This window comes from Anolis carolinensis, chromosome 2 (genome assembly GCF_035594765.1).
Source record: "Anolis carolinensis isolate JA03-04 chromosome 2, rAnoCar3.1.pri, whole genome shotgun sequence".
NCBI classification, from domain to species: domain Eukaryota; kingdom Metazoa; phylum Chordata; class Lepidosauria; order Squamata; family Dactyloidae; genus Anolis; species Anolis carolinensis.
This window is the reverse complement of record NC_085842.1, coordinates 80,718,934-80,743,415: the sequence shown is the minus strand read 5'-3', so window position 1 is coordinate 80,743,415 and position 24,482 is coordinate 80,718,934. Positions and strand designations below refer to the sequence as shown.

The 24,482-nt window shown below is 39.9% G+C and overlaps 1 protein-coding gene across 3 annotated transcripts in view; it reads left to right on the top strand.

Annotated features, from left to right (window-relative positions):
- Window positions 1-4,308, top strand: part of parp3 (poly(ADP-ribose) polymerase family member 3) — a 36,737-nt gene extending 32,429 nt beyond the window's left edge. For all 3 annotated transcript variants that reach the window (XM_008105090.3, XM_003217566.4, XM_008105092.3), the window contains one exon: window positions 96-4,308. In XM_008105090.3, the coding sequence (XP_008103297.2) occupies window positions 96-265 (170 nt within the window). In that variant the 3' untranslated portion in view covers window positions 266-4,308. The remainder of the gene's footprint in view (window positions 1-95) is intronic.
- The last annotated feature ends 20,174 nt before the right edge of the window (window positions 4,309-24,482 follow it).

Here is a 24,482-nt window from a genome sequence, read left to right as displayed (position 1 = left end):
TGAGTCAGGAAACCAAAAAGGGGGGAATTATTATTGTAGTCTAGCTATCATAGTCCTTGACAGCCCTCTCTCTTTGCTTCCTTTGTTGTCCCCAGACCCTGCGCATGATAAAGAACTAATCCTGGATGGGAAAAAAGTACTGATATCCCAAGGAAAGCCCATCCCCATAAAGCAATACGAGAGCTCCTCCTTCAGCCAGAGCGAGTACCTCATCTACCAGGAGAGTCAATGTCGCATCCGTTACCTCGTCCAGTTTCACTTCTGAGGGGTTTCTTGGTTTGATCTCCTACCAGGCCTGATCTGTTGCAATTGGGGCCCTTGTCTTTCTAGAACAGTCCCTGTGAGAGGGACTATAATACCAGTCTTGAGTGCCTTGATATAAGTGACAACACAACATTCCCCAGCTCTATGCCAGTGGTTTATTAGGGAATTCTGGGGTGCCAGTAAGACTAAGAAGAGAGAAAATTCTCTCTCTTTTTTTGTTTTGTTCATGTTTGGAAAGTAAGAAAAAAAGAATCTTATTTAATTGGTTGAAATATATCCCTGAGACAGCTTTGTTGGGGCACAGCCCCTTTAGAAGCAATTTGGACCGGTGTGTCCTGTAAATAAAAGTGTGTGTAGGGTTACTTTTTTGTGTGGCTACATCCGTTCTCAGGTAGTCAATATATCTGCTTTTGTAGCTTCTGCAATACAGGCCTTGAGGTACAGTATGGTTCAATGAATTGCCTATGGGCGAGTTGTATGTAAAAGATGTGGATTAATTTCTTCGATGATGTGCACATCCATATAAAAGCTGCCTGGGCAACTGTGACTTTTTAGATTGTGGCTGCCAGCATCCTTCACCACTGTTCATGTAGACTAGAGTTGGAGAGAATTATTATCTAGCATAACCACTTCTGGTATAAAGGGGGTCTATACCTGTTTGTACCCCCCTTCTGCCTAAGTCAGAGTGGAGAATGCCTGTCCCTCCAGATGTTTTTGAGAATCTAATTCCATTCAACAGTTACCAGCATAGTAAATGGTAAGGAATCAATTTCCAAACTTCTGGGCAGTTGCAACATATTCACTGGCAAGATAAATTTTGCAGTCTGTAGCATCCCCCACATTGCCGCTCTCCCATACCAAATACCAAGGTTGACTAGTTTGGCAGTTGAGCCTTATGTCAAGAATAGCAACAGAACAGTATCTGAGAGCAAAAGGCAAGCTCATGGGAAGCAGGGAAGCAAGATGACACACACAGATCTGTGTTTGTCATGCCTTCAATGCTCTTCTCACAACCCCCCATCCATATCTGTTATCTGAGGCATCTGTCTCCATCTATGTAAGGGTAGGGCTGGCCCAGCTCAAGTAATAAACAGCTTTTACATGATGTCCCAGTATAATGGCACAATTTTGCATTCCTTTTGTGCAGTTGTTGCTTTATAAGTGGCTTATCTGACTGTTCACCCACTCATTTCAACTATCTTTGCTGCTACAGAGCCAGAGAAACTGACGAAAGGTAGCCATGAAAGCACAACTTGAGAAATTTAGATAGAAGATATAGACAGCCCTTTTCTATTGGTTGAACACTTAACAGGTGGGGAAAAGCTGTTGCCTATATTTTCCCATATTTGCTAATTCCTATTACACCCAAGTGTGATGTGGACAAACTTAGGCGTAGTAGGACTGAGCAATGTCAATGGAAAATGACAGTCGATGGAAAAATGACAATTTATATTTATTTATTATATTTGTATATATATTCCTACCAATGTTTTCAAGATGGAATACGGATTCTCTTGTTCGTGGGTCTTTCTTCATAGTAGCTCGGTAGGATAGGCCAGACTCAATGGTGATCCAGTGGATTTCATAGCACAGCAGGAACTGGAACTTGGATCTCACAAATCCCAAGTCAATAGTGTAATCATTACAGGCTTGGGGAATTCATCCGACATCAGAACTAGGGAAAGTGTGTTTCCACCTTCACCACCAATGCCCTGCTCTGCCCCACACGGGTTGTGTGTATGGCTGAGTCTTAAAGCAGGAATCACCAATGGACAGAACAGATACCAGTAAATTTGTACTGGTTCTGTCCTTCCTTTGAATTCTGCTTTGAAATTAAAGAGCTAGGCTTCTGGATCTTTAATAGTGTTTGAGCAGTTGATAGTTCCTCTGAGAGAGGAAGAAGGGCCTCAGCCTCAAACACTCTTTTTAGGGGTTGATGAGTTTTTTTTGTCAAGTATGCTACAGTCAATCTCTCTATAATTACAGTGGAGGGGGGTATTCCCCGCTGCTTACTCCCAGCTTGAAGAAGAAATGGCTAGAGTGGTTTATGAGCCTGCTTTTAATTTGTGTGAGTGATTATCTAAAGAATTACTGATAAAAATCTCAGGCATATCTCAGAAAACAATGTGTTCCTGGGTATTCCTCCTTTAACAAAAATATGATGCCCAAGGCAGGGATAGCATGGATAAAATAAGGATACATTTCTGTACCACTAAAAAGAAGAGCAACTCAACTTGTTTCAGCAGACTTTTTGTCCAAAACTAACAGTATACACATGTGAAATAAAATTAGGTCTGGTAAGTCCTTGCATAAGTAATCAAAGATATTCTCATGGAGACCACTTTCCTTCTTTCAAAATGCTTCCAGAGATTACTTTTCTTTCACAGAACTGCACTTTCCCATGATTTCTGTTTTCTTGTCCAAACTTATAAACCTATGGTTTTTAATGTGCTGGAATAGCTGATGAGGCAGGCTTACCTGCCACCGCAGTTTTGCTGTTCACATGTTCTTAGTAAGGGAGCCTGGGGGCAGTTGCTGCTTATCTTGGTCTTTTTATATAAGCACGTTCAACTACAGTATGATCAACTACAGCAAAATTCCATTTTCCCATCTCAAGCTTTATTGTGATGTTTACAGCAGACATTCAGTTCCAATCCAGCACTGGAAGCCTGTGTTTCTTTATCCCCCACTATCCTCCCAGTGCCAATAGAGGATTTTTTTTTTAATGCAACTAACAAGAAAAGTAAGAGAAGTTGGAGGCCAAATGGGTATGAAAAGACTGTGAGAAGAATCTTCTTTGTTAGAGGCTTTGTTAGCTGAATTATACATTTATTAATAAGACTTATAGTTTAGCCTCTTTGGCAGCTGCATTTCATGAAATATGAATCTGCCCCATATTGTTCAGTTATACATATGAAAACCTTTCTCGTTCATGAGTTTCTCTGGAGTCCACCTGCGTTTTCTTCCTAGTTGTTTTTTACACCCTGAGTTGTGAAACTGGTTTCTTCTGATATTTCAACTCATGCGAAATGTTGAGTTTTTTGTCTGTTTACATGCATGGTTTACATCTGGTTAAAATACACCTTGTTTTGTATTCATTTGGCTCCTTGGAAAGTAAAATTTCATAAATATGTTGAATGCTCCAGGTAAGAGACACATTGTCTCACAAGTTCTTAGAAGGTTCAAGCACTTTAGTCAAGACCAAGATAACTTTTTCCAGCTCTTAGCCCATGTTACGAATGTTACTTAATTTGCTTAGCAGTTGCTCTATTACATTGTGTCATGGTGGGGTCTCCAAGCAGCAGTCAGAAACCTGTTCCCATGTTGAGCTGCTGATAAGCAGACTGCAGAATGTATCCGTGCAACATAGGTGCTCTTCTACTGGACCTCATTGTCTCATTTATTTCCACTTCAGAAAATCATAAAAAGAGACTACCCATATAGCAGGCACAAATTAATATTAGCCATGAAACAAGACAATGGAAAGCAATGATGTCATTTATAATCCTTATGACCAAATATAAAACAAGGACAGGAGCTAAATCGATGATTTCCTTGCATTTTGCTCTGAGGAAGGCTCTGGCTTTCCTCAGTCTAGAAGGCATAGTAGTGGAATCAGACACATTGTTGCAGTAGTCAGGCCCAAAAGGAGAGCACAGCCCATCACTGCATGTCTTCATCACAACACAGAACAATGCTACTTTTTCTTTTGAAGCAACAAGTCTGTGAGTGTGCATGAGAGAGAGAACTGACAGTACTCTCTTGTCATTAACAGTTTTGTTCTCTCTGAAACATGACATCACAACTCCATCAAAGCACCAGTCTGCAAGTCTAAGCAACCCAGTAGCCCTGTGTTAGGTCTGTGAGATATTAGCACCTATCTTTTGATAAAAATAGGATGCATGGTTCCCAGACAGCAATGCTCTAAGGAGCAGATGTAACAAGCAGTAAATATAGAAAATAAACAAGCAGAACATGGCAGCCTTTCATAGTTCAAATGGCACTGTAATATCACATCATTAATAAAGAACTTTTCAATGCGCACCTTGTCTTTCTTTTTCCAGAATTTTAAATATTTTACACTATGGCAGTAAGTCAGCAAGTGGCTGCTGGTCAAAATATGTATAGCCTTTGCTGTGGTATCTGTGGCTTGACTTACTGTGCTCTGTGTTACACAAGAGTGTTCTCACATATGTGCGAACCCATTTATGTTTTGGGAGTTACTTAAGTTTCTTTTGGAAGCTGTATATCTGAGCAGATTTGTTCCAGTAACCCACACTTACATAGAGCTGTTTTATTTTATTGAACATACAAGAATGCACCATTATGGCACTAGGGAACAGTAAAGCACCATGGTAAAGCTTTGTAAGTAACAAGCAGTAAATATCAAACAAATGATTAGAAAATAAAATACAGTTGCTTCATGGATTAATATACTTGCAAATGCTGAGAAGTTTCTAACATCAACCATAATGACATATTGGATATACCATAGCTATCTTGATTTACATTTCCAGAATCAATCTGGGTTGGACTTATGCAATTTGGAGGTCAGAGATGGTTGGAAGGAAAAGAGAAAGAGGGTGAAAGGAATAGTGGGAGAAAGTCAGATTTTGGCCTAAAAACCACACATAAGTGCAGCAAAGGATAGGCTAGATAGAGAAACTGCCAATTTGCAGAAACATCCTTTCCAAAAATAGTGCAAAGTTTGCAAAAATTACAATTTGGGGTTCTAGACTTTTAGCAAGAAATTATTATAATATGTATTTATATCCTCCTTTTATCTCCTCCGAAGGGGACCCAAAGTGACTTAACATAAAAATATTCACTCACAATTTCAAATATACAAATATACAAACATTAAAACAGAATTAAATATAAACAATATGAAAAAATCTAGTTGAACAATTGGAAAGCAAGAATGTTTGGGAAAGAGCCAACCAAAACATGGAACTCAGATGGAATATTGCAATATGGCTTTTGGAAAGGAAAACAGTTCCAAAAGCCATATTTGTATGGGAAAATAGCTGTCACCAGATGAAATCATACCAACAGAACAGAAAAGTCAGCTTGTCTGTGTGTATTCCTGGGCTTTTCAATGAAAATTTACTGACTGATTTGAACAAGAGGCTTTTTAAGTATAGTTTAATCCCTTACTGTCCAGAGAGACTGGCTTTCCAGGTTAAGCAGGAATCTATATCTAACATACATAGAAGCACAATTCATTGCAGGGTTGTGCACTTTGGTAAATGTATGATACAAATTTCAAAAGTGTGTATACATGACATATAACTGCACTAAAGGGAGAAAAACTCAAGATGAGGATGCAACAAACGCACCTGATAGCAAATGGACAAAAGACTAACAAATATAAACTTTGATGGAGCACCAAATTACCAAATCACATATTTATGGGGCTGGGGGACTGTTTCCAGATATTTACAGAGGTTTTTGTTCATGATTGTGCCCCTCCCCCATGCCCCGGGGCAGAGTCTTGTACATAAACTCTGTTAATACAGAAATCTATTAGTAGATCCAGATCTACCTTTGGCCCACATCTGGCCAAGTGTGCTCAGTTTCCTCAGTATATCTTCAAGCCATGGTTTCCTTCAAGCCATGGTTACAACCCTGGATGAACTTGCCATCATGGATTTCAAAGTTTCACCAATCAACCTGGTTGTTCTTCACCCAAAATGAAATCTCCGAATCCTTTTTAGGCAGTTCCTAGGAATTAAAGCTGTTGGTATTCTTGACTGTCTTAGTCATCTGTGAAAGGAAAATCTGGAAACTGAAGATGTATCAATGAAAGGATTAAACCTTCAGCATTTTTTTTTTGCATTTCTGACTTAGATTGCTTCTACAAAGTGAGCAGAGATTGACAATGTTCTTGCCACTTCTTCCGCACTTTCCATTCAGTAATGTGCACTTTACACAGCAGGATCTTTCAGCCTGCAGGTGCCACTTGGGAAGGGCTGTGGCTGGCTGGAAATCAGCCCTCCAGTTGTTTTGAGACTGAATCTCTGTCTTTGCACCATTCATTAGGTAACTGCTCAACAACATCAGGACAGCACTATCATTTCCATTCTTGGATTGTGAACTAAATCCAATTGGTGTAACTGGAATAGAAACACTGAATCAATGAGATTTCTCTAAATGCTGGTTTGCTTTCTTTGGGTCCATGCTGATCCATATACTAAATTAGATCTGTATTGTTAAATCAGGCTCCAAACCAATTAAGGAGCCCAAGCCCAATCCTAGAAATGGCTCTTTTTTAAATGATGGCTTAGATTTTATGAACCTTGTACATTTTTTCAGGATTAGTAATAATCAGCCATGGTGATTATTAATGCCTTATCATGACTGCACCCTGCTTTGGTACAGCCTGATTCGCCCCTAGAATTGTAGGGAAGAGAATCACCCATATTTTAGGCAAAATTGCCATTACAGGCATGATATTCACTATACAAGAGAGTATGGTGTAGTCTTTGAACATTAGACTATGACTCTGTAGATCATGGTTTGAATCCATGCTTGACCATGGAAACCCATTGGGTGACCTTGGGTAAGGCAAAGGCAACCCTCCTTTCCCCCAAACAAATCTTGGCAACAACGTTACTCTATGTGATGGTCTTGCAAAAAGGCCCAGAAATAGAGAACTAAAATACATTTATTTATTTATTTATTTATTTATTTATTTACATAACTTTTACCCCGCCCTTCTCACCCGGAGGGACTCAGGGCGGCTTACAGCAGTCGGCAATTACATTGCCCAAAATACATTCAATAAAACAGTAACAGAATCCATAAACAATAAAACAGTACTGCATTAATTAAAATGCTAATTAAACTCTATTAAACCATGAATTATAAAATTTAAAATGCATATATGGTTAAATTTGTCTACTAACACCTTCACGCACGCCTTGATACATTTGATGTTGAAAGAAACTTTTACGGTTTAAATCATGATGAAACCAGAGTTTTATTTGTTGGGAATGTTACACGATTAACTGCGGTCTAAAAAAAATGGAAGATTACTACTATATAAGATAACTGTAGTGAGAATCATGTATGTCCATAAATTGAATGTACTAATTATCCCAATACAAGAAGAATGGCTGACAAAGATTTGTGAATTAGCTGGAACAGATAAGCAAATTCTGCTGACTACAGATAAATCTTTGATGAATTTCAAGAAATACTGGGGTTTGTTTATTACCTTTTTCACAACAACGTAAAAGGCAGATGTCAATTGTAGGATTTTTGAAATAGACGAATGTTGTTAAAAGTAAAAGTGTGGATATATAGTACTATCTAAAGGGAGTAGAGTAATAAGGGGTAGTAATCAATACACCATGAGTATAAAGTTTTTAGAATTGCCTCTTATTGTTTGTGTGTCTGTAATTTAATGCATTCGTGTTAATGTATTGTGTTTGGATCATGTGTTTTGATTTTGATTTTGTTTTGTAGTGGCTAATTAGATTGCTGCATCATTTTAGCAATATATACAATATTATAAAATCTGATTTTTGAATTATTTTTACTATGTTTTCTCAATTTCTAATTAAAAAAAATAGGAAGAAAAAGGTCTTTGCAAGATAATCCCATGACAGGCTCACCATAAGTTGAAAATGGCTTATAAACTCACAACAACAACTCACTACACAGTCCTAACAATTCCAGTATCTGTAGTTCTTACATTGCTCTAAGTGTTGGATAATGTAAAAGCTGTTGTTATCACGTTAAATGTTTGTATGCTTATTTCATGGAGCAATTATCATTCTTATGATTGTGAAATCATAAGAAAGGGGCCAACGCTACGCTATATAACAATGTAATTTGCCCCTATACCCAATGGAAATGTCACACGGGATCATTAGACAGAGAGCTGTGCTTTGACAGGGTCCCTTGAGTTGTTAAACATGGACCCACTAGATGGCAGTGAGCAGATCATTATATTTTAACTGCCTGTAAAATAGGAATGCAGTAATGGCCCTGCACACAAGAGCACTATGAAAACAAGGTAAGATGGACAATACATTATTATTATGTGCTAGGAGAGGAATCCCGGCACTGGACAACTAGCCTACTAAGGGAGTCCAGGATTAATCCAAGGGAGTAATTTCTCATTCAGGCTGAAATCGTTGGTATATCCCATCCACCATAGTTAACAGCATTAGCAAATACGATCTATACAAAGCAGGGGAAGGTATTGTCCTATGCCAGGAAATCCATATTAGGTAATGAGATACTGGCAAAGGAATGGGACCAAATATTTTGCTCATCTAGTGGTTCCCAACCTTTGGTCTTCCAAGTGTTTGAGACTTCAATTCTCATAAGCCCCAATCAACTTGGCCAATTGTCAGGAATTTTGGGATCTGAAACCCAAAACACCTGGAGTACCAAAGGGCGGGAACCACAGGTTGAAACCAATTACTTGTAATTTGGACAAGCAACTCAGGTAATAAAAATGCAGATCTCATCAAAAATTCTCAAAGAATAAAGATTTGGTGCATACTGTTGAACTGTCCAACTTTGGCTATGGCAATTCCCATTAATCCTCTGGCTCATATTTTCATTTTAAAATGTTCCAGTTTTTTTTCTTCTCCCACTTCAACACCTCCCGCCCCCCAATTGTCTCCAGCATACTTCCATTGGTGCAAATTGAGTTCAAAGTGCAAAAGTAGTTTGTCCTCATTTAACAGGAATCAGAATCCTACCTTTCCCAACAGACTCAGGCAAAAGCAAACTTCTGCATCCTCTCTCAGTATAGACAGGCCCCAGTTCTCAGGGCCGTAGCCAGAAGGGTGGGTTAAAAGTTCAAACCCCTCCCCCCCGAAATGTGTCAGATTAAAAAAACTGGTTTACTCATACATTGGTTAGTCAGTTAAAATTAATGAGCAAACCTTTTTTTGACCTGAGACATTTGGGGGGGGCGGGTTGAACCCTTAACCCTCCCCGCCCGGCTACAGTCCTGCCAGGTCTTATATAGTAATTAGCTTAAATTCTTTTGATTACAGTGGGACAATCCTTATTTCAGTGGTGAAGGCTCACTGCAGCTCAAAAAGGACACAAAACAGCAGTCTTGTGCATTTGTATACAATTGCTACCCATTTCTGTTTGTTTCATTCATATGGCCCCATTTTCATTTTCGGACACCGCTTCCAAAAACAGGCGCCTTTCCAAATTAGCTTTTTCATCCTGCATCTGAAAAAAATTTTTTGTCCCATTGGTGACAATGGGTGGGCTTCCCATGCTCCCTTTCCCCTAAGTTTTAGAAGTGCTCCTTACTTGGTGCTTGGCTGCAGGTCCATGCGCTTTGGGCCTCCATGGCACACAAGCACACTCTATTTCCAAGGAGAGTGTGCGTGTGGCATGTAGACTCAAAACACATGGGCCTGCCAGGGCCTTTCTGGGCCTGCACGGTTGTGGAGCAAGGCCACCAGCAAACGCAATGGAGGGCAAGTCCCGACAAGCCTCCAGTGAACATGGCATGTTCCAGCCCTGCACCAAGGATTCCACTATGGGTCCACCTCTAGCTCCAATGAAGAAATTTCAGCTGTGGCACAAGGTAAGTTTCCCTGAGTGCAATCCTTCTCCTCTCCTCTATAACTATGATGCCAAAAAGCAGGTTTGGAGCCGGTACCCGCTCCCACCTGCTTTTTTCTCGAGTTTATTTTCATACCAGGAGGGGCCTTCCTGTTCTGTGCCTCTGAAGAAACAAAATAAATGAAAGAAATGGATGAAATGGGAGAAACGAATTTCATGCACAAGACTACAAAACAGCAGTCAAAGTAATCCTACAGCTGGAGAATTTTTTGCTGTGAATAAAATCGAAATCATATGAGAAGTTTATAAAATATGTGCAAGAAGATAGAGACCATAACCTTCTACAATGACTTCCTTTGCCGAGGTAAATAAATACATACAATAAAATAAATATTTTGAAATCAAAGAACCACTGGACTTCAACATTAAGATTTCAGAACTGAAAAAGAAATACTTGATCACACAGCATATAGATGAACTATGGAATCTATAGAACATTTTTCAATGATGGCTATCAATTTAAAGGAGGATTAGATTAGACAGGGCCAGATCAACTACATCCAAGAGTACTGAAGGAACTAGCGGAAGTTATTTCAGAACCACTGGCAATCATATTTGAGAGTTCTTGGAGAACGGGAGAAGTCCCAGCAGATTGGAGGAGTGCGAATGTGGTCCCTATCTTCAAGAAGGGAAAAAAGAACGACCCAAACAATTACCATCCGGTCAGCCTCACATCGATACCAGGCAAGATTCTGGAAAAGATCATTAAGGAAGTGGTCTGCAAACACTTAGAAACAGATGCAGTCATTGCTAATAGTCAACACGGATTTACCAAAAACAAGTCATGCCAGACTAATCTGATCTCTTTTTTCGACAGAGTTACGAGTTGGGTCGATACAGGGAATGCCGTGGATGTCGCGTACCTGGATTTCAGTAAGGCCTTCGACAAAGTCCCTCACGACCTTCTGGCAAACAAACTAGTAAAATGTGGGCTAGACAAAACTACAGTTAGGTGGATCTGTAATTGGCTAAGCGAATGAACCCAAAGGGTGCTCACCAAGGCGTCATCCTCATCTTGGAGAGAAGTCACGAGTGGAGTGCCGCAGGGCTCCGTCCTGGGCCCGGTTCTGTTCAACATCTTTATTAATGACTTAGACGAAGGGTTAGAAGGCACGATCATCAAGTTTGCAGACGACACCAAACTGGGAGGGATAGCCAACACTCCAGAAGAAAGGAGCAGAATTCAAAACAATCTTGATAGACTAGAGAGATGGGCCGAAACTAACAAAATGAAGTTCAACAGGGACAAATGCAAGATACTTCACTTCGGCAGAAAAAATGGAATGCAAAGATACAGAATGGGGGACACCTGGCTAGACAGCAGTACATGTGAAAAAGATCTTGGAGTCCTTGTGGACAACAAGTTAAACATGAGCCAGCAATGTGATGCGGCTGCTAAGAAAGCCAACGGGATTCTGGCCTGCATCAATAGGGGAATAGCGTCTAGATCCAGGGAAGTCATGCTCCCTCTCTATTCTGCCTTGGTCAGACCACACCTGGAATACTGTGTCCAATTCTGGGCACCACAGTTGAAGGGAGATGTTGACAAGCTGGAAAGCGTCCAGAGGAGGGCGACTAAAATGATCAAAGGTCTGGAGAACAAGCCCTATGAGGAGAGGCTTAAAGAACTGGGCATGTTTAGCCTGCAGAAGAGAAGGCTGAGAGGAGACATGATAGCCATGTACAAATATGTGAGGGGAAGTCATAGGGAGGAGGGAGCAAGCTTGTTTTCTGCTGCCCTGCAGACTAGGACACGGAACAATGGCTTCAAAGTACAGGAAAGGAGATTCCACCTGAACATTAGGAAGAACTTCCTCACAGTGAGAGCTGATCGGCAGTGGAACTCTCTCCCCCGGGCTGTGGTGGAGGCTCCTTCTTTGGAGGCTTGATGGCCATATGTCGGGGGTGCTATGAATGTGATTCCCTGCTTCTTGGCAGGGGGTTGGACTGGATGGCCCATGAGGTCTCTTCCAACTCTACTATTCTATGATTCTATGATGATGAGACTATCAGTGTCTCCTAACAATGATAGTTACATATACCCCTCTTTGTTTAAAGGTAGCCTGCCTCTGGATAACAGTTGCTGGAGAATTTTTGTCCTCTTGGAAACTAAGCAGGGTTAATCTTGGTTAGTGCACAGACAGAAGAACACCAACAAATACCTGGTGCTATAAACAAGATTTCAGAGGAAGGAATGGACAAAACCACCTGTGAGCATTCCTTGTCTAAGAAAATTCTATGCAATTCATAGCGTTGCCATAAATCACAAGATGATTTGAAGGCACCTCTTTGTGGGCAAGACATAGGCACTGATATCTGGTGCTCTCCATACACATATGATCTCACATTCATTCTGGGTATCTAAACAAATCGTAGAACCTGGGTACAGGGAGTAGAGCAGTCCTTGTAACTCACATGCATGGGAAACAATTTCTCAGGATACTATATATGTACAAAATTTAATTTTTTACAATAATTATACTGGTGATTGTCAAGTATTAGCACTATATAGAAAAAGGGAGGAGTAGTGTGGTTTTCGGCTTACAACTCCCATCAACCCTAGCCAGATAGCAAATGATGAGGAATTATGGAACCTTCAATCCAAGAACATCTGGAGGGTCATAATTGCCTATCCCTGGAATAGAGCTTCTAAAATGGAACTGATTCAAAGGTGAATTGCAAACAATCCAATGTTTTCTTAGAAAGAGGCTATGGAGTCTTTGGAGCTGTAATTTTACAAGGCATTTAGTCTCCTCTGCCAGAGTGCTGGTGCCTTACCAAACAATAAATCCCAGGATTCCATAGCATTGAGCCCTGGCATTTGAAGTGGAGTCAAACTGCATTAATTCTATAGTGTAGATACCAAGTTTTTCTCAACATGGGGGAATTAAATCAAAGAGCTTATCGCAACCATGGAGGCTGTGAGGCTTTGAAAAATGCAACTCAAATTGGAGCATCTGTGGAATCTGGTAAGAAAAGCCTGGTCTGGATTTGGGCTCCAGGAGATTATAAATTTTGGGGTTAAGGAAACCTGAGTTCTAATTGTTCTGCAGAGAGACGAAGGCGGAAGAGGACATGGGAAGATGATGGGGTTCAGAAGTCAAAAAGGAGAGGAAAATATACCAAATAATTAGCTAAATGACTGGACACAGAGGCTAATCTTTGTGCTATGTTACAGTGACAAAAGGGTAGACCAGAATTATTAGGCGGATTATTTCTAATACAGTCAGCCCTCTGTATTTTCTCTGGCTCAGAGAATGGACTTCTGATTTGACTGAAATTAAATAGCCAATATCAGTACTGGGACTGTGTTTTAAAGTTTTGCTGGAGGACCTAGAAATTCCTAGAGGGAACATATTGATCAAATCTATGAATAATCAAATCTGCAAAAGTTAAACCCACAAATGTGGAGCGTTGACTATACTGACATACTCAGTAACAGACAACCTTTCCAAATCTACTCAATCAATGGCAACACACAGTGCCTTTGACACAAAGCAGAAAGCGATTAATTTGAGGGCCTTTTGTCCAAGGAATCTGTAGTGAATAGGAAATCAGTTGACTCTTCAAACACTGGGGGAGGGTGAGGGGAGTAAAAAGTAAGCCTTGGCAACCATACTTGCAACCTGTGATTGTACTAATTAAAACACAGTCCCAGTACTGATATTGGCTATTTAATTTCAGTCACATCAGAAGTTCATACATGGTTTTAACACAATTTGACAGCTCCAATAAAGAATCTGTTTTTCTGCCTGTTTATTTCAACATGTTACACTTGAGGCAAACTGCCATGCAATAACTATCCTGGCGCCCAGAACCAAATGCCCATTTCAAGACAAACTCACAATGACAGCTTCAATCTTAGTGCTCTTTCTTCTAGTTTTTCCATTCACATCTTTATTCATAGATTTTGGAAAATATACTTTCTTAACTCACAATTTCCAGAATTTATGAGCCAAAGAGTACTGGGCATTGCTTTCTTCTAGCCCCCCCCCCCCCCCCGCCCCCAAACCAAAATGTACAAGCTCTGGTCATTTCTTGGATATCAGATATGTTTATATTGCCAAATAATTCTGGAATAGTTTCCAGTGTTTGTCTTTTTTTGTTTAGAAGGTCAACCATATCAGCATCAAGAAATTTGGAGCCCTTTGGCTAGAACATTTACTGAGCTTATTTTGATGTTCCTCATAATTTGTACAGCCATCAAGGGTTGGAACTAAGAGCTCTCTTGGATTACATTGATTTCCTCTCTTGTCTGGCATTTTCTTCCCAACTGAATGCCCATGAAAAATCCACAAAGAGGATATAGTGACAACTAATATTCACACTGCCTCTAATACTGAAGATACTTTATTGTGATCATCATTAGTGGTCATTGATTGTTTTCTCTGCTGTAGCAACTGGTGAACATTTGATTGCAGTTTTTTAGTTTATAACTATGTATCAATATTCTGAAATTTCTTCAGATCTTGAATTGAAATAATTTGAACTTTTAAAAAATCTGTATGGAAGACAACAAACTGACAGATTCATCTTCTAGGCCCAGGTTTCTAAGCATGTAACACATAAAAGTTAAATATATCCAACCAGAGAGATTTCTGAAAAACTCCTAACAACATGTTTGTTCTTCTAAACTCTGATGTAGGAAGGAAATCTACCTGCATTCACAAAACAAGATTTAATTCCTGAGAAATGTGCCAGGAGTTAAAAATTTAATGTTGACTATCTCATATGTCCTAGAATTTCTCCTATTTAATATATATGTGCCTTTTAGAAAGAAGACTTGCTACTCTTGAAATATTCTGGGAGCAGCAATTCATTTGGTTTCCTGATTTTCAGTGGGGAGGAAGCTCCAAGATGCTCTCCCATGATGCTCCCCTCCCTCCCTCCTGGGTGTTTTTTATTACTGCCATCAAGTCACTGTCAACCTATGAATGAGAGACCTCCAAATCATTTTGTCATCAACAGACCTGCGTAGATCTTGCAGACTTAGGGCAGTTGTGCCTTCCCTTGATTGAGTCAATCCATCTGTAACGTAGTTTTACTCTCTACTTACTGCCTTCTACCTTAGCATTATTAGTAGCGTTAGTCATGTCTTCTCATTACATGATCAAAGTAGGACAGTCTCATTTTAGTCATCTTGGCTTCCAGAGAGAGTTCAGGCTTAATTTGCTCCAGGACCCATGAACCTATATTTTCAGCAATCCATGGAATCTGTAAAACTCTCCTCCAGAATCCTAGGTTGTGCTCCAATTGAAACCTAAAATGTGCGGGAATTATTTGGCATTTATACAAAGCCTCATTGTCACTTTCTAGACAAAGAGCCATAAAAGACTAACTATTTTGGGGAAGAAGGAGGAAATGACCTCTGCAAAAAGGAAGCAAAAAGGTCTGAGAATATAGATAAAGGAAATAGAAAGGTAAAAACAAAAAGGCAGGGGCACAAACAAGATAATCATATCATCTGTGTCTACTCGCTGGAATGTTGCAGAACTACTTCTCTCATTCAACTTTAACATGACATGCAAGTACTTTTATTTCATGATCAACAGCTTGGTATGTACACCTGGATCTCATATTTTCCAGAACTAAAGATTCCGCTTTGCTGCCTTCTCTCTCCCAGAATTCCTAGAGATCACTCCATGTAAAAGATAAAACCATTGAATTAGCTCCTTCAACAGAGCCCTAAGAAAGCAATTATTCTTCATCTGTTGCAAAGGCTACTGCTGCCAATATTGACAGAGCTGCCAATGCTATCATAAAGCCATACATATCCTCTCATCTTCCTCACTTCTTGCTGTTATGCTTATGTATACCTCTTGCTTCCTCTTTCCTGTTCTTGTACCATAAAAAGTCATTTTTTAAATTATAGTACCATAAAAAGTCATTCACCAAATAAGTTTGGCAACCATTGTGGCAGTGGTGGTGAATTCAGTACTGATTTGATAATGATGGAAGCCCTGAGAGATTTTGAGAGATCCACTATGAAATTCATAAAGTTTTTCACTCCTGTGCAAGAACCACATTTGCGTACTATACATCCTTCCATATTTTTCCTACTTTAAGGCATCCTATAGAGACTCTCAACTCCTGAAAACCCCATAATAGTTCACCATAGGGTCATCATAGGGTGGAAACGACTTGAAGATACACAACAAAAACAGACAGCATACATTTGACACAGCCAGTCTTTTCCCCTCTCAAAAAAGCTCAACCTGCTTTTTGTAACACCTAATATCAGAAAAAGATTGGCAGTTCTCAAATATATTCCCCAAAATTGCACCCTTTTAGCTGACTTAATCAAGTTGTCTACAAACCTGGATTTTTCTTATTCCTCCCCATAGAGCAGTGGTTCCCAATCTTTTTTTGACCAGGGACCACTTGACCAGGGACCACTCTCCAACATTAGTAACACAAGGGTTACGAATCAGTTTTTGGTCAACTTTAGATTCGGTTTGGTTATTTGGGGTGCTGATTCAGAAAATTTCATTGGATAGACCACATCAGCTCTAGTTTCTGATACGTAACATATACCATCCAGTCGTTGCCATCTGCTCGCCCACAGAAAACCATATTTAATAATCTAGAGCTGATTTCCCCTGCATGTCTCGTGGACCTGATTTTAGGTTTTGCGGCCCACAGGTTGGAAACCACTACCATAGAGCAAGCTTACATTTGCTTGATGCTATATATAGCTAAATAGAGCCAGTGCAGTGTAGTGGTTTGAGCATTAGACTATGACTCTGGGAAACAAAGTTTATGGCTATGGAAACCCATTGGATGAACTTGGGCAAGTAACATTCTTTCAGCACTAGAGGAAGGCAAAGGCAGCCTCCCCTGAACAAATTGTGTCAAGAAAATCCTGTGATAGGGTTGATACATGTCAGAAATTACTTGAGAGGCATACAATCTACAACTAAATAGTTTGAACCCCCTTCTCCTCAATCTGCAACTCTCTGGAAACCGTACACCTTAATTTTATTAGTTAGATTGAAAAAGGCAAATGCTGATCATGATTGGCCTAACAGAGCACTGTTGGGTCAGTGTGTCTCATAAGAATGTGGCTTTGACTGGGAAGTGATGTTATGTTTTTGAGGGAACAGAACAATTGGTGGCAAAAGACCATTTGCTGTTGTCAGACATCCCTTCTTGTTGCTGCAAAGGAGAGAGAGAAGCATTGTTCTGTAAGATGGCACCAGTGAAGTATTGCTCTTTTTTTAGCCCTGACTTCTGTGACATCTGTGCCTGACCACATAGCTGCGCCACTTGACACTCTAGTGTCTATGAGCTATGTGTGCTGCTTGTGCAATAAGAAATTATGTGCTTATCGTAGCAGGAAGGGGGGGGGGAGGGATTATGTTTGCGTGTATGAGAGAGAGAGAGAAATGGCCCTTTCTTGATGGGTTCAGACATACCGCTATTGAGGGCATCATGTTAATGTCCCAAGAGCAATCTTAAGGATCAAAATTCAAGCACAGCTGTACTGAAGAGAATAGCTAAAGACCAGAAGTAGTGGTCAGAACCAGACTATTGCATAGGCACACACAATTCCTTTATCCAAAATTCTGAAATCCAAAATACTCCAATATTGTCCACAAAGGTGGTTGACATAATGATATAGAATCATAGAATAATAGAGTTGAAAGAGACCTCAGGGGCCATCCAATCCAACCCCCTGCCAAGAAGGAGGAAATCGCATTCAAAACACCCCCGACAAATGGCCACCCAGCGTCTGCTTAAAAGCCTTTCTGGTCCTAAGGATTTCAGATAAGGGATGTTCAACACACACACACATACACAGGTCTATGGGAACTAATAAGAATGACTCTGAAACTGTAATAGAACTTACTGAAGGCAAAATGTCATAAATTGAAATTAAGCTACTACCCAAAGGACCTATCTCTTGCCCAGCTCCTAAGGAGCATGATAAAGTATAAATGGAAAATGACATTGAAGCAGTTAAAAGGAGATGCAGATTAGCTGAGAACTTTCATGGTGACATCAAATATCACATATACTGTACATCTACAATATAAATCCTTTTTGGCCACCAATGGTTCAGGGCCCATCTACACAGGTACCTAAATCCAGGGCTGGTCTGATGCATTGCTGTTTCAGACCAGCTCCAGATTCTACAAAGGTGTTTTCACCTCTCTATTCCTGAAATGCAGCAGTAGCAGCAGCAGTGGAGTCCTGTCAAGATGGCTTCCAGGTTGAGGCAAAAACAAAGTATTGCACATGCAGGGGACATTCTAAAAATATTCAGAGAAAATTCTTTCTTTTATTTCAAAAATTGAAGCTTCAAAAAGGGGAGTGCGCCTTACATTCATTGGTACCTTAGAGTCAGTGAATTACGATAATACACACATTCTTGCTTAAACTATTCAGAAGCTCCTTGTTGCTGTTTTCCATCAAGCACACACTCAAAGAAAGTTACTGACTTGTTTTAAAGTTGGCTTGTTTATCCCAATGGTCGTTAGTGTGAAAAGAGTCATGCCCAATGGAGCTTAACATTTCTTGTGCCTTTAATGTAAAATAATGATATGAATTATATATTTAGTGTGGTCATTAACCATTTGTAGACACTAACTGGAAGTTGATTTTTAATATTTATATAATTTTACTTACTTAGCCATGACTCGGTTAGTTTGTTACTTATCATTGTTGTAAGTCAAGCCTTTCATGCTTTTTTTTAATGAACATCTATTTTCAATCATTTTTATTAAATCCGCTTCAGTTTTATAGTATCCTCCTGGGATCCAGTTCTACTTGAAAATAGTCCTGCTATTTGCTTTTTTCAGTCCCTCCGAGATAGATAGATAGATTTCCCTCTCCATCCACAAATGATGGTAAGATTCCTTCCCCGAATTGGAAGTAATTGAACTCCCCTCATCCTTTTTTCCATAACCTCACCATGTCATTTTTTCCTTCCATAGTGCTGATGTCTAGATTGATCCAAATTTTGAACGGCAACAGCACTCCCTGGCCTAAATCAACCTGAGTCTAATTTGAATTGGTCTGAATCAGACTGGTTTGGTTTTGGGGTCCAGGATTTATCTGAAGTGGTTGTAGAACCCTGTTTTCCAATTGTTGAGAAGAAAAGCTCCTTGGTACTTTTTTCTGGCTGTTCTAGAGAAGAAAATGGGCTAGATGACCTAAGCGCTATAAGGGAGCAGCTATTTTGCATGCAGGTCCAATCACAGTGGAGCTGCACCAGTTAAAACATTGTAGGCAGCTGGCTTTTAGGAGAGAGTTGAGACCACAGCCCAGGACCTTGGAGAGCACCCACCAGCCAGAATAAATGACATTGGCATGCTTCACATTTCACAAAAACTTTCTCCTTTCGGTGAACGCATGCTACCTATCTTGTTAACCAAAGTGAATTTGATTTTGAATGACAAAATGCTAATCCAGCAATTCTTTCTGGCAGACTCACATAAATTAAAAACAGCCCTTATCAAGTAATCTATCTGCTTCTTCTTCAGGCTGAGAGTAGGCAGACAAGGGCTTAAAAAACCAGACCTTTAATTATTATTTCCCTTTGTAAATACAGGTAAGGCACAGAGATGCTATGGTGATGGAAGCTATAAATACATATATTAGATAAGGAGACTGAACCTTCAGCACACGTGGAAATATAAAACTCATTGACCCTTAAAAAGGACTGAGGAAAGCCTAGGGGGTTCCACAGCATCTCATTCAAGCTTCGAGCACAGCATCATCAAATTGAAAGAGACCATAAAGGACAGCTAGTCCAATCCCTTCCCTCTCCCATCATTCCTCACCATTGGCTATGCTGCTGGGAGTTGCAATCTCATGGCATCTGATGGGCTGCGTTATACCATCTCTAATCTAAAACCAAAAACAAAGCAGATCTCTAGAAAAATACACCAGAAGCCCATCTCTTTCAGGAAAGAAAAGAACAGCTGGTCCCAGGTAGATTCTGAGGTTGTTGGATTCGAACAGGAATTTTCAGAAAGGGCAATGGAAAGAAACACAAGCAGGATACTTTTGCGAGGAAAATGCCTGAATTCTTAAAGCAAGCAAACTAAATTTACTTAGCTGATTTTTCACTTAACTGTTTTTAATTAATCTAGTACCTGCTTTACTGTGGAAAAGAAAATTAAAAATAAGAAGACATTCTTGGAGGAAGAGAATTGTGGCTTGGTCAAGAGTCGAAGCAGGAAGCTTGCCATAAAATTGCCAACTGCTACTTGAGAGTTTTTCTCCTGAAATGCAGCTCGGCTTATTTGGCCAGAGACTGATAAAATAGTTTGGGGAAGGTTGGGGAATCCAGTATCTTCCAGACATTTTGGACTATAACTCCCATAAACATGTGTCAGCATGTATAATGATCAGGAGGTATAGTTCAAAATTATCTGGAAGATACTAGATTGCCCAATTCTATCATAAAGCTTTATGATTTCAGAAAACCACAGAATCACAATATTCTAGAGTTGGAAGAGACCACAAGAACTATCTAGTCCAGTGGTTCTCAACCTGGGGTCCCCAGATGTTTTTGGCCTACAACTCCCAGAAATCTCAGCAAGTTTACCAGCTGTTAGGATTTCTGGGAGTTGAAGACCAAAAACATCTGGGGACCCCAGGTTGAGAACCACTGATCTAGTCCAACCCCCTGCTATGCAGAAATATACCATGAAAATATTTATAGTATTTATTCAAAACGTTTATGTATTACATCTCAGTTTATCAAGGCCTTCACAGATATGCACAATGGATAAAAACATTTACAACAATATATAGACAAAAACTTTAAAATTACTCTTAAAGACAATTTAAAAACAACAATTTAAAAAGTTAAAATACCCAGAGCAGTTTCAGGGACCAAAAGCAAAGCAGAATAACCATGTTTTAACTGTGAGATGAAACTTGACTAATTTTGGCAGGGAGTTCCACAGTTGGGGTGCTGCTACAGAGAAAGTCTTGCCTCCTCCCCTGTGTTTTACAGAAGCTCTCACCACCAAACAAGGATGTTATTTCCACATATGAATGAAGGCTTTGCTCACTTATGGAAGGAATTGTTTTGGCAGATACTGCAAAAAAGATGTTCACTTGGCTGGTTCCAAGAAGCACACATTGTTTCTGCTAAAGCAACTACTCTTGTTTCCAGCAGGTAATAGCTACTATGGCCTTGCCAAAAGAAGCAGCAGCACCTGTGGGAACCTAGTAGCAATGAAAGCGTCTGGAGATGTGCAACTGCAAGTGATGATTTCTTTGCCAAGATTTCTTTAGCGGCCGTCTGACTTTTTACAGAGGCAATTTTATGACAGCCATTGATATGTTCAGTCAAATAAAACATGAAGAATTAGAAAGGAGCTCAAAAACTGTCTAGTCCAACTTGCTGCTGAATTTTAATGTTAAGGGTTACAGGTGGAGACAATCTGACAGTTTCACTTTATTCTGCATTAAGATTTTTTTTAAATCTTGCATTCTTTTAGAACATTTTTGAAAATTCTACAAAAACCACCTGATAACATATTTCCCATTTGCATGAATCATATTCAAAGTACTGTCTGCCTGCTATATAGATGTTCAAGCCTCCCAGGAAAAACAAAGCAAAAGGCAATCCAGATTTGTTAACATTGGGTTTATCCAGAAAGGGGAAATTCTTTAGCAGTATTGCGACTTTCTAATCATTTTTCCTTTGGTTTTACCTAAGTATTTCCTGATTTATATCCAAACATTCTGGCTAAACCTCAAACAACTAAAGGGTAAACTCTATCTATAAAGGACCAGGTGAACTGATGGTAATAATAGAAATGTGTGTCAAACACTTTCAAGTGTGACATTGAACCAAACCAGTAATGTAGTTATATGTTATGGTTGACTCAAAATAGTTTTTACTCAGATGACTCAGCAGAAAGGAAAGAAGAGGGAAATACAGAATTGTGCCCTTCCCATGCAAAGCCATGTTGCTCCAGCCTCTCCCAGCTTTTGTGTTCTTCCTCACTAAAAACCTTTGTCATCTTGACCACACTCTGAAGTTGTCTGGCCACACATGCCCTGATCTTCATCTGTGAAATGATGGAGGGTATGAACGCATCCAATTACTTTTTAAAATATTCAGTTAGTAACAAAAATACATTTTGAACATCCAAAGGAAGAGTGGAACATTCTAATTTAAAGTGTTTTTCCCTCTTCTGTCTTAAGCGACTACCACCACTATCACTTCTCCTCCTCTTCCTCTTGGTGATGGTTGCACACAGCCACCTAAGGATGCCTTCTCTTCTATAGCTCCTCTTTCTTAACCTCTGCTCATTTATGCTCATGGGAAGGAAGCACAGCAGGGTTGCCACCTGCCGAGTGCTTTGCAAACATTTAATTAACTGGACAAACATAGAGGTTTGGGAAACACTGTCTTATATGCAAATAAGTGATAATAGAAAAGACAAGGAAACTGGGAAAGAAAACACAGACCAAAGATTCTAGACCAATTCTACAAAAGCTTTGAAACAGTCTCAGTTCAACCAATAAGGGCATTGCTGACACTCACTATATCAAATGTTGATATTGTTTGAGGTTTTAAAGAGTGGTAACCCCGATGGCGTAGTGGGTTAAACTCTTGTGCTGGCAGGACTGCTTACCTGAAGGTTGGGTTGCTGACCTGAAGGTTGCTGGTTCAAATCTGGGGAGAGCGTGGATGAGCTCCCTCTATCAGCTCCAGCTCTCCGTGCGGGGGCATGAGAGAAGCCTCCCACAAGGATGGTAAAAACATCAAACATCCAGATGTCCCCTGGGCAACAACCTTGCAGACAGCCACTTCTCACACACCGACTTGCAATTTCTCAAGTCTCTCCTGACATGAATATATATCTGCACACATACAAGCATGTAAAACACTGAGGATGTAAATTTTCTACATCTTAAAACGTGGCTGGTGCAGTTTATTTTATTTAGAGATGACAATAGAGAAGTAGAAGGAGAGAAAGGTCCTCGCTTTATGGGATAGGAATGAAAGGATTTTGCTCCCAAAGGTACTAAGTTAAGACAGTATGGCATAATAGTTAAAATGCCACACATGCGACCAACTTCCATCCTAGGACACATGAATATGGGAGAAGATAGCTTTTGGTAAAGCTGGATTTTTAAAAAAGAGTATTATTATGAAAACACTTTGGGTGCAGTAAGTCAACGCTTTAATTTAGATTTGCTTCCACTTTTACTCACTGTGCTCAGATTTGAATGCTTTTCTGAGATATTGCCTCAGGATTTGCCATTTCACTTGGCTTCCTGTGTAGGAAACAGGTGAAGCAAGTAACTAATGATCCCAGTCTCTTGGCCAAAGCTTTCTGCTTGGTAAAACCCCCAAAGATTTATTTTGAAGCTGAGGAAAGTGCACAAAATGACAACCAAAATAATAAGGGGGCTGGAGCAGCTCCCTTGCAATGCTACATTCCTATGTCTTGGGGCAATTTCGATCAAATACGATTGTAGTGGGTATATAAAATGGAGAAAGTGGATGGGGGATGGTTTTCTTCTTTTCTTATAATTCTGGAATGGAGGGTCATCCAGTGGTAAATGCAAAACAAAATAAACAAAAGGAAATACTTCCTCCTACAATTCACAATTAACACCCGGAACTTGCCTATGCAGGACATTTTATTACCTTGGGTGGCCTTAAAAGTGCATTAGACAAATTCATTGGAGGCTAAGACTAACTGTAGCTCAAAAAGTAACTTTTCCAAGTTCATACTCCTAAATATATGAAGAGTAAATGCATCAATGGCAAACAGGCCAGCTCTTCTATAAGGAAAGGTGAACTCCCTTTCTCAGTTTGCAGATGGACAGGGCAGCAAATGACTCTCTCTTTGCACACAGAGATCCACTCAGGATTGTCCTGCCCATCCCCTTCCCTGCAGTCTGTCCATTCCACTGCCACCCAAAACAGAAAGAGTAAGGTCTCCGTATGCCTCAACCTACTGACAGCTACTGCTTCAGAGTTATCCCAATACCACTTTATTTTTGCAATGGCAAAAATCTCAAATTTAATGATAACTTGTTTTATTTAAAATTATATTTTTGCAAAGCTGTTAGCAGCACTCCTCTGATTACTTTCTGCCCCGGATGGCTCTTATTTGTGATCTCAACAGGGAACTTCCAGGTTCATTTAGAGAACTCCACTGAGCATCTGTTGCTGGGGATCAAAATCTAACAGAGGGCCGACAACCGCACCACATTGTTGAGCTTCCCAGAAGCGCCCATTTGGAAACAATGTGAAACAGGAGAATGGGCTAAATGCTGTCCAGTAATGGTTCTGGGTTTATTCCCACCTCTGCAATGACATGGAACAAGGGGGGATATAAACCCAGACACAAACATAATCTGGTCCCATTTTCCTTGTTTAAGCAACAATAAGAGGTGCTTTAAACACACATCACTGCTGCAGTGGGAGCTTTTATTTTGAATGATAACTCCCATAACTCCATCATGCTGGCTGGGCCTTTGGGGAGCTGAAGTCTAAGATGTCTGGAGAGCCATTCACCATCTTTGTAGCACGGGATGACTCTCATTTGAAGGCATATCTCACCCCGCACCCAAATCTTTTTACAAGATGATGTATTGTTTTGTACTTGACACCAGAAAAATTG